General features: G+C 40.2%; 1 protein-coding gene across 1 annotated transcript in view; it reads right to left on the bottom strand.

Annotated features, from left to right (window-relative positions):
* The window catches only part of LOC117321405 (cytoplasmic aconitate hydratase-like), a gene marked incomplete at both ends in the record, with an annotated part of 40,558 nt that extends 25,423 nt beyond the window's left edge, over positions 1-15,135 (bottom strand). Inside the window, 7 exons of the mRNA XM_033875837.1 lie at positions 4,570-4,726; positions 5,484-5,568; positions 5,747-6,030; positions 11,191-11,319; positions 13,750-13,850; positions 14,203-14,374; positions 14,996-15,135. Of these exons, the coding sequence (XP_033731728.1) occupies positions 4,570-4,726; positions 5,484-5,568; positions 5,747-6,030; positions 11,191-11,319; positions 13,750-13,850; positions 14,203-14,374; positions 14,996-15,135 (1,068 nt within the window). The remainder of the gene's footprint in view (positions 1-4,569; positions 4,727-5,483; positions 5,569-5,746; positions 6,031-11,190; positions 11,320-13,749; positions 13,851-14,202; positions 14,375-14,995) is intronic.
* Between the last annotated feature and the right edge of the window lie 1,836 nt (positions 15,136-16,971).

The following is a 16,971-nucleotide window of genomic DNA, read 5'->3' as shown; positions in this document are numbered from 1 at the left end:
ATAATCACCTACCCCAAGACCAATATTTTCTTGACTTTATTTATGTATATTATAATGAATGGAAGGAAAACAAATAATATAGTGTTAACATTGTAGGTGTGTGTGTGTGTTTGTGTGTGTGTGTGTGTGGGGGGGGGGGGGGGGGGTCACTTTTACCATGGGCATGGTAAAGTGACCCCCCCCCCCCCCCCCCCCCTCCATCTTCCCCCTAATTACATGACTCACATTAAATTCACTGATAACCATTCAATTCAATTTTTTTAAATGTATAGATTAATGAATTGAGGTTGATTGGAAAATATTAAGTGAAAAAAATTAAATCCACAAAAAAATATTTTCACTATAATCATGGTAAAGTGATTCCCCTCTTCCCAACCTCTCCACATAACTTACATCAAAAATCACCTACCCTAAGACCAATTGTCTTGAATTTATTTATGTATATTTTAATGAATGGAAGTAAACAAATAAAATATTGTTAACATTGTAGGTGGTTGTGGAGGGGCAGGAGGGGGGGGGGGGGGGGGGGGGGGGTCACTTTATCATGGCCATGGTAAAGTGACCCCCCCCCCCCCCCCCTTCCCCCTTATTACATGAATCGCATTAAATTAACTGATCACGATTCAATTCAATGGTTTTTAAATGTATAGATTAATGATTTGAGGTTAATTGAAAAAATATTTAGTGAAAAAAAAAAAAAAATCCCCAAAAATATATTTTCACTATAATCATGGTAAAGTGATTCCCTCTTCCCAACCTCTCCATATAACTTACATCAAAAATCACCTACCCTAAGACCAATTGTCTTGACTTTATTTATGTATATTTTAATGAATGGAAGTAAACAAATAAAATATTGTTAACTTTGTAGGTGGTTGTGGAGGGGCAGGAGGGGGGGGGGTCACTTTACCATGGCCATGGTAAAGTGACCCTCCCCCCTTCCAGGCATAAATGACTCATCAAAATTAGTTACCCCAGACCAGACCAATTTTGTTGTTGTTGTTAAAATTTATAGAATTATTGATGCTGATAAAGGTTTTTTGAAAATAAGTTACCAAAATTACCAAAATTCATGATAACAAGAGATCCCAGAGGGATCTTGGCGCCCACCATTGAATGATCTTCATAGGTTCCATGTCAGATTGATCTTTTCTCTACTTTTCCCTTCTTCTAAGTCTTACTAATCTGTGTAAATTCAGAAACAGCCCTCTATAGCTAGTACTTTTCAAACAAGGGGAAGCTATATATAAAATTTAAGATTTAGCGATAATGGCTGTCTGTCGACCATGTTGTTTTTGGATTGGTCCCAATATGCAAAACTAGGCACTAAGGGGAACATACATATGAAATTTGAGAAAGATCCCTTGAGTGCTTTCTGAGAAATAGCGATAACAAACTTCAATTGTCAAAATCCAAGATGGCTGCCTGTCGGCCATGTTGTTTTCTGATTAGTTTCAAAATGCAATATGCATAACTAGGCACCAAAGGGAACCTACATATGAAATTTGAGAAAGATCCCTTCAAAACTTTCTGAGAAATAGTGATAACAAACTTCAATTGTCAATATCCAAGATGGCTACCTGTCAGCCATGTTGTTTTCTGATTGGTCTCAAAATGCAATATGCATAACAAGGCACTGAGGGGAACGTATGTATGAAATTTGAGAGAGATCCCTTCATTACTTTCTGAGAAATAGCGATAACAAACTTCAATTGTCAAAATCCAAGATGGCTGCCTGTCGGCCAGGTTGTTTTCCGATTGGTCTCAAAATGCAATATGCATAACTAGGCAACAAGAGGAACCTACATATGAAATTTGAGAAAGATCCATTCATCACTTTCTGAGAAATAGCGATAACAAACTTCAATTGTCAAAATCCAAGATGGCTGCCTGTCGGCCATGTTGTTTTCCGATTGGTCTCAAAATGCAATATGCATAACAAGGCAATAAGAGGAACCTACATATGAAATTTGAGAAAGATCCCTTCAGTACTTTCTGAGATATAGCGATAACAAACTTCAATTGTCAAAATCCAAGATGGCTGCATGTCGGCCATGTTGTTTTCCGATTGGTCTCAAAATGCAATATGCATAACTAGGCACCAAGGGGAACCTACATATGAAATTTGAGAAAGATCCCTTCAGTACTTTCTGAGAAATAGAGATAACAAACTTCAATTGTCAAAATCCAAGATGGCTGCCTGTCGGCCATGTTGTTTTCCGATTGGTCTCAAAATGCAATATGCATAACTAGGCACCAAGTGGAACCTACATATGAAATTTGAGAAAGATCCCTTCAGTGCTTTCTGAGAAATAGCGATAACAAACTTCAATTGTCAAAATCCAAGATGGCTGCCTGTCGGCCATGTTGTTTTCTGATTGGTCTCAAAATGCAGTATGCGTAACTAGGTACCAAGTGGAACCTAAATATGAAATTTGAGAGAGATCCCTTCAGTACTTTCTGAGAAATAGCGATAACAAACTTCAATTGTCAAAATCCAAGATGGCTGCCTGTCGGCCATGTTGTTTTCTGATTGGTCTCAAAATGCAATATGCATAACTAAGCACCAAGAGGAACCTACATATGAAATTTGAGAAAGATCCCTTCATTACTTTCTGAGAAATAGCGATAACAAACTTCAATTGTCAAAATCCAAGATGGCTGCCTGTCGGCCATGTTGTTTTCCGATTGGTCTCAAAATGCAATATGCATAACTAGGCACCAAGGGAAACCTACATATGAAATTTGAGAAAGATCCCTTCAGTACTTTCTGAGGATTAGCGATAACAAGAATTGTTTACGGACGGACGGAGGGACGGACGGACGGACGGACGGACGGACGGAGGGACGGACGGACGGACGGACGACGGACCACGGACGCAGGGCGATTTGAATAGCCCACCATCTGATGATGGTGGGCTAAAAAAGCTTTATTTCTTCATTAATGTTCTCCATCAACTATTCACCTATATTTCACTATATAGTCAACCTACCCCTCCAAACTTGTACTGTTTATAATGATACAATATTGTTTTAATGAAAATATATAAAATGATATATGAAAATCATGTTTTAGTGACTTTAGTATGGGGGGGTCACTTTACCATGGGGGGGGTCATTTTACCATAATGGTATTTTGACCCCGGGGTCAATTTACCATGGGGGTCAAAATACCATACTACACCGGTAACACAGCAGGCGTGTAGTAGTATGGGCTTATCTCCGGTAACACAGTAGGTGTGTAGTAGTATGGGCTTATCCCCGGTAACACAGTAGGTGTGTAGTAGTATGGGCTTATCCCCGGTAACACAGTAGGCGTGTAGTAGTATGGGCTTATCCCCGGTAACACAGCAGGTGTGTAGTAGTATGGGCTTATCCCCGGTAACACAGTAGGCGTGTAGAAGTATGGGCTTATCCCCGGTAACACAGCAGGTGTGTAGTAGTATGGGCTTATCCCCGGTAACACAGTAGGCGTGTAGTAGTATGGGCTTATCCCCGGTAACACAGCAGGTGTGTAGTAGTATGGGCTTATCCCCGGTAACACAGCAGGTGCGTAGTAGTATGGGCTTATCCCCGGTAACACAGCAGGTGTTTAGTAGTATGGGCTTATCCCCGGTAACACAGTAGGCGTGTAGTAGTATGGGCTTATCCCCGGTAACACAGAAGGTGTGTAGTAGTATGGGCTTATCCCCGGTAACAGTAGGTGTGTAGTAGTATGGGCTTATCCCTGGTAACACAGCAGGTGTGTAGTAGTATGGGCTTATCCCCGGTAACAGTAGGCGTGTAGTAGTATGGGCTTATCCCCGGTACACAGCAGGTGTGTAGTAGTATGGGCTTATCCCCGGTAACACAGTAGGCGTGTAGTAGTATGGGCTTATCCCCGGTAACACAGTAGGTGTGTAGTAGTATGGGCTTATCCCCGGTAACACAGCAGGTGTGTAGTAGTATGGGCTTATCCCCGGTAACACAGCAGGCGTGTAGTAGTATGGGCTTATCCCCGGTAACACAGGAGGTGTGTAGTAGTATGGGCTTATCCCCGGTAACACAGCAGGTGTGTAGTAGTATGGGCTTATCCCCGGTAACAGTAGGTGTGTATTAGTATGGGCTTATCCCCGGTAACACAGAAGGTGTGTAGTAGTATGGGCTTATCCCCGGTAACACAGCAGGTGTGTAGTAGTATGGGCTTATCCCCGGTAACACAGCAGGTGTGTAGTAGTATGGGCTTATCCCCAGTAACACAGTAGGCGTGTAGTAGTATGAGACTGCATACACTTCGTAACTTTTGATGTTTCAACAAAATGGCCACTATTTGGTGTTATATTGTGATTGGTTGAAATCTGAATATGGGCAGATTTTGTTCAAGTTTATCAAGTAGTCTGATCATTACATGACAAATAATACTTTTGATTGTTTTATCATCTACAACTTCTCCGGCCATATGAGGGACTTATTCAATGGCCAATTTAACGTTTATAACCTGTTCTTACCAAGACTGTGTTTCGACCAACTGTATGAAGGATATATTATTGATGTAAGTGTTGTGTTTTGAGCCTATATATGAATACTTACCTAAAGGTTGAGTTTCAAAGTCGATAAGGACTGTTCCTGCTAGTGCGTAGGCTATGACAAGGGGCGGTGAGGCTAGGTAGTTTGCCCGCGTCAGAGGATGGATCCGTCCTTCAAAGTTTCGATTCCCAGACAGCACACCACATGCTACTAAGTCATTCTGTTGTGACATATGAACTGATTAATAACAAATATGTCTGACATCAGATTTGCATATGAACAAGAGATCCCAGAGGGATCTTGGCGCCAACCAATGAACTATCTTTATTGGTTCCATGACAGAATGACATTTACTCTAATTTCAGTTATTTCCTCTTTTCCTCTTTATAATCTGATAATAAGAAAAAGTTCCTAAGAGAAAGTTTGAAGAAGGCCTTTCTGAGAAAAAGTAACAGTAGACATACACAGATCTAGATCAATGTTGGAAGCAAGATGGCAGAGACAACACACATCGAGTAGTTAGAACACTCACAATTCCAGCTACTAATGGGATTCTACAATGTTTTTTTCAATTATGTTGACCATTTTGTTTTTGAGTATATGACATTGATGATGTCTAATCATCACTTCTGCCGAACTCTACCTGTGAATTAATCTGATGGAATCAATTTGGGTACTGTATCAATTTGGGTACACAGACAATCTATTTCTGAGTATGTTACAGATTCCAACCAAATATTTTGATGTCAGCCATATTTAATCGAACACGGAAGTATTATTATAGATGTCACATTTGTGAATTAAATTGTCATATAAGAGCATAAACAGATTCTACTCTGGATTCTAATAAACAGAACATCAATGTTCTTTTAAAAGCTGCAGACAACGTCTAAAGAATGACCAAAGTTTTGGGAGTACAAGTAGTTTTTGTAGTGACTGTCAATACTCTGGGTGTATTTATTTAAATTGTGACTCACCTTTTCTATGGCCTCTGATACTGGCTCTGGTAGAGGGCCACTGTTTCCTATACAAGTCATGCAGCCGTAACCCACGATATCAAATCTACAACATATTATATATTACAATACATTCTCTGGGAATTACCCAGTTTAACTCAGACCAATTCAAAATCAGCAAAATGGTTATATTCATTATCTTAAACTTTTGGTCTAAAGACCATCGTCTTTTGTCCTTCTAAAGTTCAGACCATCTTTCGGAGACCTGATTCTTTCAATCTTACCCCAGTTTCTCTAGGTAGGGCGTGACTCCACTCTCCCTGAGATAGTATGTGACCACCCCACTGCCCGGCGACAAACTTGTCTTGATGTATGGATTTACACTAAGCCCTGCCTCCACTGCTTTCTTGGCTAGGAGCCCCGCCCCCAACATGACGGACGGGTTACTGGTGTTCGTACAGCTGGTGATGGCTGCTATGACAATGGAGCCATGCGACAGAAGGTACTCTTGGTTATCGGAAACAATTGGGGCAGTAACAGACTGGCGATCCGAGGGAATGGCAAAACCCTGTCAAGTCAAAAATTTATTTGGATTATAATGAAGAATGGTAGTGAAAATTTGGGTCAATATTGAGAACAAATTTTGTATCCATAATTTTAACATTTAAATGTTATCAATAACACTTAAGCCGCAATCTTCTGGACCCGGTTGTTCAAAAGGTGATTAAGCTAATCACAGTTTAACAACAATATTGAAATCTTGATAAAATGATTTCTGGTAAAACTTATTTGATAACACAAAATCCAGCAACTATGAGCCCCTCGAGCTCTTTCCCCTAATTTGAAAATTACCTGCACTTAAGATTACTAACTTCCACCAGATGGCTATTTCCCAAAATTGCCAGGAAAATCACTGTTCATATACTTATCCTCATGTTGATAACAAACAATAACATTATTGGAGGAGCTCCTAACAGTCTGATTAAAACAAGACTTGTCAGAACATAGCCAACAGAGTGGCACCATTAGAAAGCTCTTACGACAGGGAACACACAAATATGACAGCCCTATCTCCAACATGCAGGGAATATACTGTGGCAAAGGTTCATGTTTTGTTTTTATCAAGATTTTGCACAAGGAACACAGAATGTAAAATATTTAATAAGCTGTATCAGTGTTTTATAACTAGAGCCCTAACGTTATCTGACTTTCAATTTGACTTGGAATTAAAAATACCTGGTAGGTAAAAATACAAAAATCTCAAATACCTAATGGGACATTATTCTGACATAGTCTTTGTCTGACTACAGAAGCATATTGTTGAAGCTCAACCAATTGGACCACTTTTAGTCCCTCCTCTTAGCCCCTAAGGATAGGGTTAATAGTGTCTGTATCCTCAAAATAATTCCTGTGTTTAAATCTCTTCCAAGATTCAAAATCGTTAATTATAATGGATGGACAAAATCTATCCAGTTTCCCCATACAAACTAGTAAACTTTACCCTCTCCCTAGGGGAAGTGGAGGTGTGGGTTGGTGGTATGATACCCCAGTGTTAAGATCTCCCTAGGGGAAGTGGAGGTGTGGGTTGGTGGTATGCTACCCCAGTGTTAAGATCTCCCTAGGGAAAGTGGAGGTGTGGGTTGGTGGTATGATACCCCAGTGTTAAGATCTCCCTAGGGAAAGTGGAGGTGTGGGTTGGTGGTATGATACCCCAGTGTTAAGATCTCCCTAGGGGAAGTGGAGGTGTGGGTTGGTGGTATGATACCCCAGTGTTAAGATCTCCCTAGGGGAAGTGGAGGTGTGGGTTGGTGGTATGATACCCCAGTGTTAAGATCTCCCTAGGGGAAGTGGAGGTGTGGGTTGGTGGTATGATACCCCAGTGTTAAGATCTCCCTAGGGGAAGTGGAGGTGTGGGTTGGTGGTATGATACCCCAGTGATAAGATCTCCCTAGGGGAAGTGGAGGTGTGGGTTGGTGGTATGATACCCCAGTGTTAAGATCTCCCTAGGGAAAGTGGAGGTGTGGGTTGGTGGTATGATACCCCAGTGTTAAGATCTCTCTAGGGGAAGTGGAGGTGTGGGTTGGTGGTATGATACCCCAGTGATAAGATCTCCCTAAGGGAAGTGGAGGTGTGGGTTGGTGGTATGATACCCCAGTGTTAAGATCTCCCTAGGGGAAGTGGAGGTGTGGGTTGGTGGTATGATACCCCAGTGATAAGATCTCCCTAGGGGAAGTGGAGGTGTGGGTTGGTGGTATGATACCCCAGTGTTAAGATCTCCCTAGGGGAAGTGGAGGTGTGGGTTGGTGGTATGATACCCCAGTGATAAGATCTCCCTAGGGGAAGTGGAGGTGTGGGTTGGTGGTATGATACCCCAGTGTTAAGATCTCCCTAGGGGAAGTGGAGGTGTGGGTTGGTGGTATGATACCCCAGTGTTAAGATCTCCCTAGGGGAAGTGGAGGTGTGGGTTGGTGGTATGATACCCCAGTGGAGGTGTGGGTTGGTGGTATGATACCCCAGTGGAGGTGTGGGTTGGTGGTATGATACCCCAGTGGAGGTGTGGGTTGGTGGTATGATACCCCAGTGATAAGATCTCCCTAGGGGAAGTGGAGGTGTGGGTTGGTGGTATGATACCCCAGTGTTAAGATCTCCCTAGGGGAAGTGGAGGTGTGGGTTGGTGGTATGATACCCCAGTGATAAGATCTCCCTAGGGGAAGTGGAGGTGTGGGTTGGTGGTATGATACCCCAGTGATAAGATCTCCCTAGGGGAAGTGGAGGTGTGGGTTGGTGGTATGATACCCCAGTGTTAAGATCTCCCTAGGGGAAGTGGAGGTGTGGGTTGGTGGTATGATACCCCAGTGTTAAGATCTCCCTAGGGGAAGTGGAGGTGTGGGTTGGTGGTATGATACCCCAGTGTTAAGATCTCTCTAGGGGAAGTGGAGGTGTGGGTTGGTGGTATGATACCCCAGTGATAAGATCTCCCTAGGGGAAGTGGAGGTGTGGGTTGGTGGTATGATACCCCAGTGATAAGATCTCCCTAGGGGAAGTGGAGGTGTGGGTTGGTGGTATGATACCCCAGTGTTAAGATCTCCCTAGGGGAAGTGGAGGTGTGGGTTGGTGGTATGATACCCCAGTGTTAAGATCTCCCTAGGGGAAGTGGAGGTGTGGGTTGGTGGTATGATACCCCAGTGTTAAGATCTCCCTAGGGGAAGTGGAGGTGTGGGTTGGTGGTATGATACCCCAGTGTTAAGATCTCCCTAGGGGAAGTGGAGGTGTGGGTTGGTGGTATGATACCCCAGTGTTAAGATCTCCCTAGGGGAAGTGGAGGTGTGGGTTGGTGGTATGATACCCCAGTGTTAAGATCTCCCTAGGGGAAGTGGAGGTGTGGGTTGGTGGTATGATACCCCAGTGGAGGTGTGGGTTGGTGGTATGATACCCCAGTGGAGGTGTGGGTTGGTGGTATGATACCCCAGTGTTAAGATCTCCCTAGGGGAAGTGGAGGTGTGGGTTGGTGGTATGATACCCCAGTGATAAGATCTCCCTAGGGGAAGTGGAGGTGTGGGTTGGTGGTATGATACCCCAGTGATAAGATCTCCCTAGGGGAAGTGGAGGTGTGGGTTGGTGGTATGATACCCCAGTGATAAGATCTCCCTAGGGGAAGTGGAGGTGTGGGTTGGTGGTATGATACCCCAGTGATAAGATCTCCCTAGGGGAAGTGGAGGTGTGGGTTGGTGGTATGATACCCCAGTGTTAAGATCTCCCTAGGGGAAGTGGAGGTGTGGGTTGGTGGTATGATACCCCAGTGGAGGTGTGGGTTGGTGGTATGATACCCCAGTGGAGGTGTGGGTTGGTGGTATGATACCCCAGTGGAGGTGTGGGTTGGTGGTATGATACCCCAGTGATAAGATCTCCCTAGGGGAAGTGGAGGTGTGGGTTGGTGGTATGATACCCCAGTGTTAAGATCTCCCTAGGGGAAGTGGAGGTGTGGGTTGGTGGTATGATACCCCAGTGTTAAGATCTCTCTAGGGGAAGTGGAGGTGTGGGTTGGCTGGTATGATACCCCAGTGTTAAGATCTCCCTAGGGAAAGTGGAGGTGTGGGTTGGTGGTATGATACCCCAGTGTTAAGATCTCTCTAGGGGAAGTGGAGGTGTGGGTTGGTGGTATGATACCCCAGTGTTAAGATCTCCCTAGGGGAAGTGGAGGTGTGGGTTGGTGGTATGATACCCCAGTGATAAGATCTCCCTAGGGGAAGTGGAGGTGTGGGTTGGTGGTATGATACCCCAGTGTTAAGATCTCCCTAGGGGAAGTGGAGGTGTGGGTTGGTGGTATGATACCCCAGTGTTAAGATCTCCCTAGGGGAAGTGGAGGTGTGGGTTGGTGGTATGATACCCCAGTGTTAAGATCTCCCTAGGGGAAGTGGAGGTGTGGGTTGGTGGTATGATACCCCAGTGTTAAGATCTCCCTAGGGAAAGTGGAGGTGTGGGTTGGTGGTATGATACCCCAGTGTTAAGATCTCCCTAGGGGAAGTGGAGGTGTGGGTTGGTGGTATGATACCCCAGTGTTAAGATCTCCCTAGGGGAAGTGGAGGTGTGGGTTGGTGGTATGATACCCCAGTGGAGGTGTGGGTTGGTGGTATGATACCGCAGTGTTAAGAATTATACAATCCTGATAAAGTAGCTGAAGACCTTTTCATTTCTGGACAGTACCTGATGTAGATGTATCTGAATCTGTCGAAGATTTTTGAAATTTTAGTCAATTTGACCATTTTTTGTCCTCACCCAATAGCCCCTGGGGATCAACCAATGCCGTAATGTTCACACCAAAAAAATGCAATCCCATACTGATAATAATAATCAAGTTGAAATTATTTCCAATGTAGATAAGACAACTGATGTTAAAACTTGTGATTTCCCTATCTAAACTATAGCAAAGTTTACTCCCTCCCTTGGGGGAACAGGAGACCTTTGGGTTAAGAATTTCCCAATTTTGGTAAAGCTCCTCAAGACCCTTCCATCAATGAAGATTATTTGATTTTACCATTGCTTGTTCTTAAGAAGAAGATTTTGAAATTTCATTCAATTTGTCCCTCATGGCAGAGAACATATAAAATACGCAATTTTTGTTCATTCTTGCCAAGAATTTTCCTGTAAAATTTCCTCATAATCAGTTCAGGGGTTGTGAAGAAAATGTCAAAAATGCACGACAAGATGATGGACAGATCATGATCAAATAGGTCATAAAGATGACACCAAGGTCAGCCATAGCCGGACTTTGTCCCTGTAAGCTAAAAATATTGTAGGAGACTTCCAATGGATTATTTTGACCTTAGTAAGCAGTTTGACCCTGACAAGTCTGACCTTATGACCTTACCTTGAAGCCGACTTTGTTGTTGAGACAAGCCTGGAAGTCCGTTTTCTGACAAGTCTGACCTTATGACCTTATCTTGAAGCCGACTTTGTTGTTGAGACAAGCCTGGAAATCTGTTTTCTGACAAGTTTGACCTTATGACCTTACCTTGAAGCCGACTTTGTTGTTGAGACAAGCCTGGAAATCTGTTTTCTGACAAGTTTGACCTTATGACCTTACCTTGAAGCCGACTTTGTTGTTGAGACAAGCCTGGAAGTCTGTTTTCTGACAAGTTTGACCTTATGACCTTACCTTGAAGCCGACTTTGTTGTTGAGACAAGCCTGGAAGTCTGTTTTCTGACAAGTTTGACCTTATGACCTTACCTTGAAGCCGACTTTGTTGTTGAGACAAGCCTGGAAGTCTGTTTTCATGTCCGTCACAGCCACCTTGTCATGAGGCCGTTTTGGGCCAGAACAACACGATACAATCGTAGAAAGGTCAAGCTCCACAATCTGTAAAGGTTAAAGTTCAGAGGTTATTAAGAATGGACTGTCAGAAAAGAAGTTTTGTATTGTTAAATATAACAAGAAAAGCTACTCACTTTAAACAGGAAGTCTAATAAATACAGTTTCCATGCAAATATTTACATTGATGGTGTGTGTTCGTAATATAACCCTACTAATGAAAACATTGTTTACAAGTGTACATCAATCAAATCTGACACGTAGGAATACAAGCCGGGCCAGTACACACATGCATAATTAGTGTGAATACGCAATGACTATTTTTGTTTCTGTTTTGACTTTTTCCCAATCAAAGGGCCAAAGGCCCTGGGAAACGTCAGGGTCTGAGGTCATATTATAAGAAATTTAAAATTGGATTTTATAGTCAGACAGTTACATTTGCATCAGATGAAATGTCTTCATCTGGCCCTGGTATTTCTATTCTATATATATTCAAGAAAACATGTATAACATATATATCAGCTGACAAAAGCTGAGTATAGTTCTTTCCTGATTTCTTTATTGCTTGTGGAAGATTATTGATATACTCCTGAATCAGTAAAGCTGCTTGTAAACTTTGAAAAAAGAATCAACTGAGCGACAAATCGGTCTATTAACAGAACATGTTGTCAAGTAACTACAACTAAAGATAAAATCCAAGATGTACACAGCCGAAGTTTTTTAAATTTTATTCATCAAACATCTATTTTATGACCCCTTAGGTAACACATTTTAACTCATAGAAAATTGCGGTCGCGTTGTCCGACGAGACATATCTAGTTTTGACACTGCCAGTACATCAGTCACGGATCATAATCATTAGATTCTTTTCAAACAACAAATAATAACCTTATTTAATAAAATCCTCACAAAAAACGGCAATGTAGTTTGTTACAACTTGCCCTCAATTCCTGGTCATATTTCATGCGTATTCTAGCGACTTACAAATGAATTTGAAACTGGGAACGGTCGTTGGTTTAGTTACAGTCTGGCTGACTAGTGTCGTGAAGAGTCACGTGACAGCTGAAGTTATCTCGTGGAATGCTCGGGTGCATTTGACTACGTAAATAGGATTGGTTTTAAGCTATAAAATGTTCCTGCATATTAACTCAGGATAAACAGATGTGGATAGTTTCTCTGTGAATGCATGTAAATTTCTACGACGATCAAACTGATTTTTCTACTTTCGTTTTCAAGGCACTATCGAGACGGAACTACGTAATCCTACGCCAACAAAATTGTATATACTGACGAGGAAAAAGGTTAATTATTATACTCTAAAATAATCTAGAACACCAAACATTAACAATTCATTTTAAATAATTGCAGTAAACACGGTTTACATCACTTAAATTGTGTCAATAATTGCTATCAAAATAGGAACTATATTAGGCTGCGGATGTATATCATTTGTATGACAGAAATGAGGAATAGTTAGCCGGAACAGATCTATCAGTAACAACATTTTCCCACCACGCCTATAACGGCAGGTGCCAAAGGCACCCTGACGTTAATAAAATATGAATGGAATACGTTAGAATTAACTAAAATAAAATGATGAAAAACAAATGTTTGAAATATCTTACAGGAATCAAACAAACAAAAGATGTTATTGAGGAACTATATTTTGTTTATTCCTGTAGTTGACAACCTTTCCCAAGATATTTGAATCAGCTGTTACATCTGTTTGTATAATACTGAAAAAAGAATGCTGATTTAATTTTTTGAAATAACATTAAACAACAAGAGGCATAATGGCCTTAATGGTCACTGAGTTTTGAAATATTTCTGTCCATTTGCCCCTTTTTAACCTGCCAATTAGCCCCTAGGGAACCGTTGGGCCAACATTTGCATTTGCATCAAATTGACTTCCAAAACTGCTAGTTCTAATCAAGTTAGAATGAATTTCAAAAGAAATCAAACAAATGAAAGTCAAACACGTGATTGCCCTATACAAACTACACTAAAGTTTACCCCCTCCCTGGAGCAGACATGAGACCCCAGGGTCATGCAATTCACAATTTAAGGACCTTAAGACCCTTCTCTCTATGAAGAGTACTTGATTCTACCTTTTTTGGGTCTTGAGAAGAAGATTTTTGAAATTTCAGCCAATTTGACCCCTTTTGACCCCGACCATGAGGGAAGGGGGTCCATATAATTCACAATTCTGGTTGGCTTTTGGCGATGGAAAGTTTTGAAAAATTTCTTTAAAATTGGTTGAGCGGTTTCTGAGAAGAAGTTCGAGGCTTTGTCTCAGGTGACCAAAAAACACACGTTAAAATGTAAATATAAGGAATAATTCTTGTTTTTCATCATTTACTGGTGCAGTTTACAAAGTTTATCTCAACCTTGATTTGACTTAATTACATGAGTTGTCAATAAAACATGCTTACCCTACTAGAAGAACATTTGGTCTATTTCTATGATTAGAATACGGACCTGTGAAAAAACTGGATCTTGGGATGAGTCACCATAGTTACGGAACATATGAACGGCTTGGAGGTATTTCTCTATCTGTTGTATCTTGTCACCATGACGACCTGGAACATAAATAATAGAGTTGGAATGTAGATTATGAAAACCTGAAATAAAACCGTCATTCTTTTCTATTTCATTGTATAAGTCTTTAGATAAAGACATCAAAACATTTGTCCCCATCCTGTTGTCATGACTGGATTAAAAAGTTTAACAAAGATATAGAGTGTAACCAAGATAAAGATCACAGTATCATCCTAGTATTACAATACTGACACATCATTCTACAAAACATCATGTCAACACTAACTGCCTTATTTACATAATGGGTTTCTTATTCAACATCAGTAGATTTTACTTTCATTTCTTCACAGTTTATCCTAATTTCGTTATATTTCAGTGACATGAGGACCCCACCTGTCTGTCGTAGATATTCCAGACTTTTCCCGTCGACGGGGAAAAATCCTATGGTTGCTCCGTACTCGGGGCACATGTTAGAGATTGTAGCCCGATCAGCAATGGACAAATGTTCTACACCAGGGCCAAAAAACTCCACAAACTTTCCAACAACACCAATTTGTCTCAGGTTCTAAAATTATAAATAGATGCAGTTTACTTAATATTACAGTATAACTTGGTAGGGGACATTATGTACTTTGAGGTGGTCGTAACTTTGAGGTGGTCGCAGTGTATGAAATTATATATGAAAATTCCTTAGACAATATGTCTACAGAAAATTGAAATCCCATAGCCCAAGTTATTTTTCCATAGACCAATTTTTTAAAACATTGTTGAAAGTAGCATAACTGTCACGCAAATGTAACACGCTGTTATGGGTAAAATAAACTCTATTGTAAGCTCTGATTTCATATGATCATTTGTCAGAAAATAATGGAATGTTGTTTTCATGAATTGTAATGTATGTCAGGGCTCAAACTTTTCATAGCCAATGGGGCCAACACTTTGAAATTTTACACAGACCGACCAGGTTTTCTATAGCCTCGGACCATCGGACCACCTTTACTTTCGAACACTGTGGTCGTAACTTTGAGGTGGTCGTAACTTTCACTGCATTCTTCAAGATGATTGTACATATTGAAACTATATTTTATTGAAACACTAAACCACAATTTTCGTATTTATAGATTAAGTTTAACAGGTTGAACTTTTTGCACTTTGACATTTAATTGACAGATCTAGGATGCGTTACCTTGGTGATGGTCAGTACAACATCGGTGGAGGTGACCAAAGGGTTGACCAGTCCAGTCAGTTTGTACCCAACAACTTGTGGTAGGACCATGCTAATGGCCTGTCCTAACATGACAGCTTCAGCCTCTATCCCTCCGACACCTGTTATAGTTAACATTGACATAATTAACTATATGTAAAATAAATCAATATATTTATGATATATAGGTAATATATGTAACATAAATCAATATATAGGTAATATATGTAACATAAATCAAAATATATAGGTAATATATGTAGCATAAATCAATATATGTATACAAAGAAATATATATACAAATGTATATATATATATGATATATAGGTAATATATTTAACACAAATCAATATATATACAAATGTATATATATATATGATATATAGGTAATATATTTAACACAAATCAATATATATACAAATGTATATATATATATGATATATAGGTAATATATTTAACACAAATCAATATATATACAAATGTATATATATATATGATATATAGGTAATATATTTAACACAAATCAATATATATACAAATGTATATATATATATGATATATAGGTAATATATTTAACACAAATCAATATATATACAAATGTATATATATATATGATATATAGGTAATATATTTAACACAAATCAATATATATACAAATGTATATGACATACAGTGGAACTTCGTTAACTCGAACTCGACGGGACCACGAAAAAACTTTGAGTTATCCGAGTGTTCGAATTAAGCGAGTTGTCATTTTTGGTGCAAAGTTTGGTCAATATTTGTCAACATTACATAATCATTATAACTCCGCTCTGTCACTCATCAGTTCAGTGTAAAGACTGGTCAATACATGTAAATGTATAAGTAATATTTCGTTCTGTCACTCGTAGTTTGGTGTAGTTTTGCCGATATACAGTCTCGATAAAGTTTCTTTCGCTTAGTCACTTCCATAACGATATCATGTTCATGTCATGTTTGGAAAAGGAATAACGATAAAATGGAATTCAACCAAATAACAATTTATTAATGTTATATCAAATAACCGTTTAGATTTAACACAGATTGTATGTAAAACGTAACAGAACCATTACCTTATATTGGAAATGTAAAATACTGTTTGATAGGCCTTGTTACGTTTTACCGATAACGATGTCATTTCCATGTGTATTGGCACAGGAAATTGAGCTGTGCATGTGCAGATACAATGTTACTGTTACTGAGTTGGCGTGTTATCCGATTCAATAGACAGTGCTGACCGTTACAGTCGTACTCTGAACACCTCAGCAGTAATTACGCTATTGTTTCAGCCGTTTAAAGATTTAATAGGCACCGGTGACTGTTTCAATTCTAACTGTAAAAACATCAGCCGAGTAGATCTACCGCTGCGTCAGAGATTAGTTCCGCTTGAGTGAGCGGGTTGTTGACTATCGTGTGTACTATTATCGGCGACCGCCTTAGGAAATTACCTGATGTAAGTAAAACAGTACTTTGTATCACCGACAGTTGTTGTTATAAAGATTCCACTGACAATTTCTTTAATGAATTTATGAAACACTTATAACAGCGTATGATAATCGGTAGGCTTGTACTGCGGAATTTCGACGTTGAAAAAATGTCGGCGTTTACCACTGATCTTTGTTGGACACAAACATGATACTTCGAGTTATTCGATCATTTCAGTTAAGATTTTTATTGTTGGGACCAAATTTTCACTTCGTATTATCCGAGTTTTCCGAATTCGAGTTGTCCGAGTTTTTTTTACTAGGATAAAGAGAGAATTCGGCCGGGACTGACGAAGTACTTAGAGTTAAGCGGGGTATTGGAGTTTTCCGAGTTCGAGTTAACGAAGTTCCACTGTATAGGTAATATATGTAACATAAATCAATATATATATAGGTAATATATGTAACATAAATCAATATATAAGTAATATATGTAACATAAATCAATATATAGGT

Source organism: Pecten maximus, unplaced genomic scaffold (genome assembly GCF_902652985.1).
Source record: "Pecten maximus unplaced genomic scaffold, xPecMax1.1, whole genome shotgun sequence".
Classification (NCBI taxonomy): domain Eukaryota; kingdom Metazoa; phylum Mollusca; class Bivalvia; order Pectinida; family Pectinidae; genus Pecten; species Pecten maximus.
This window is presented reverse-complemented; position numbering and strand designations above follow the sequence as displayed.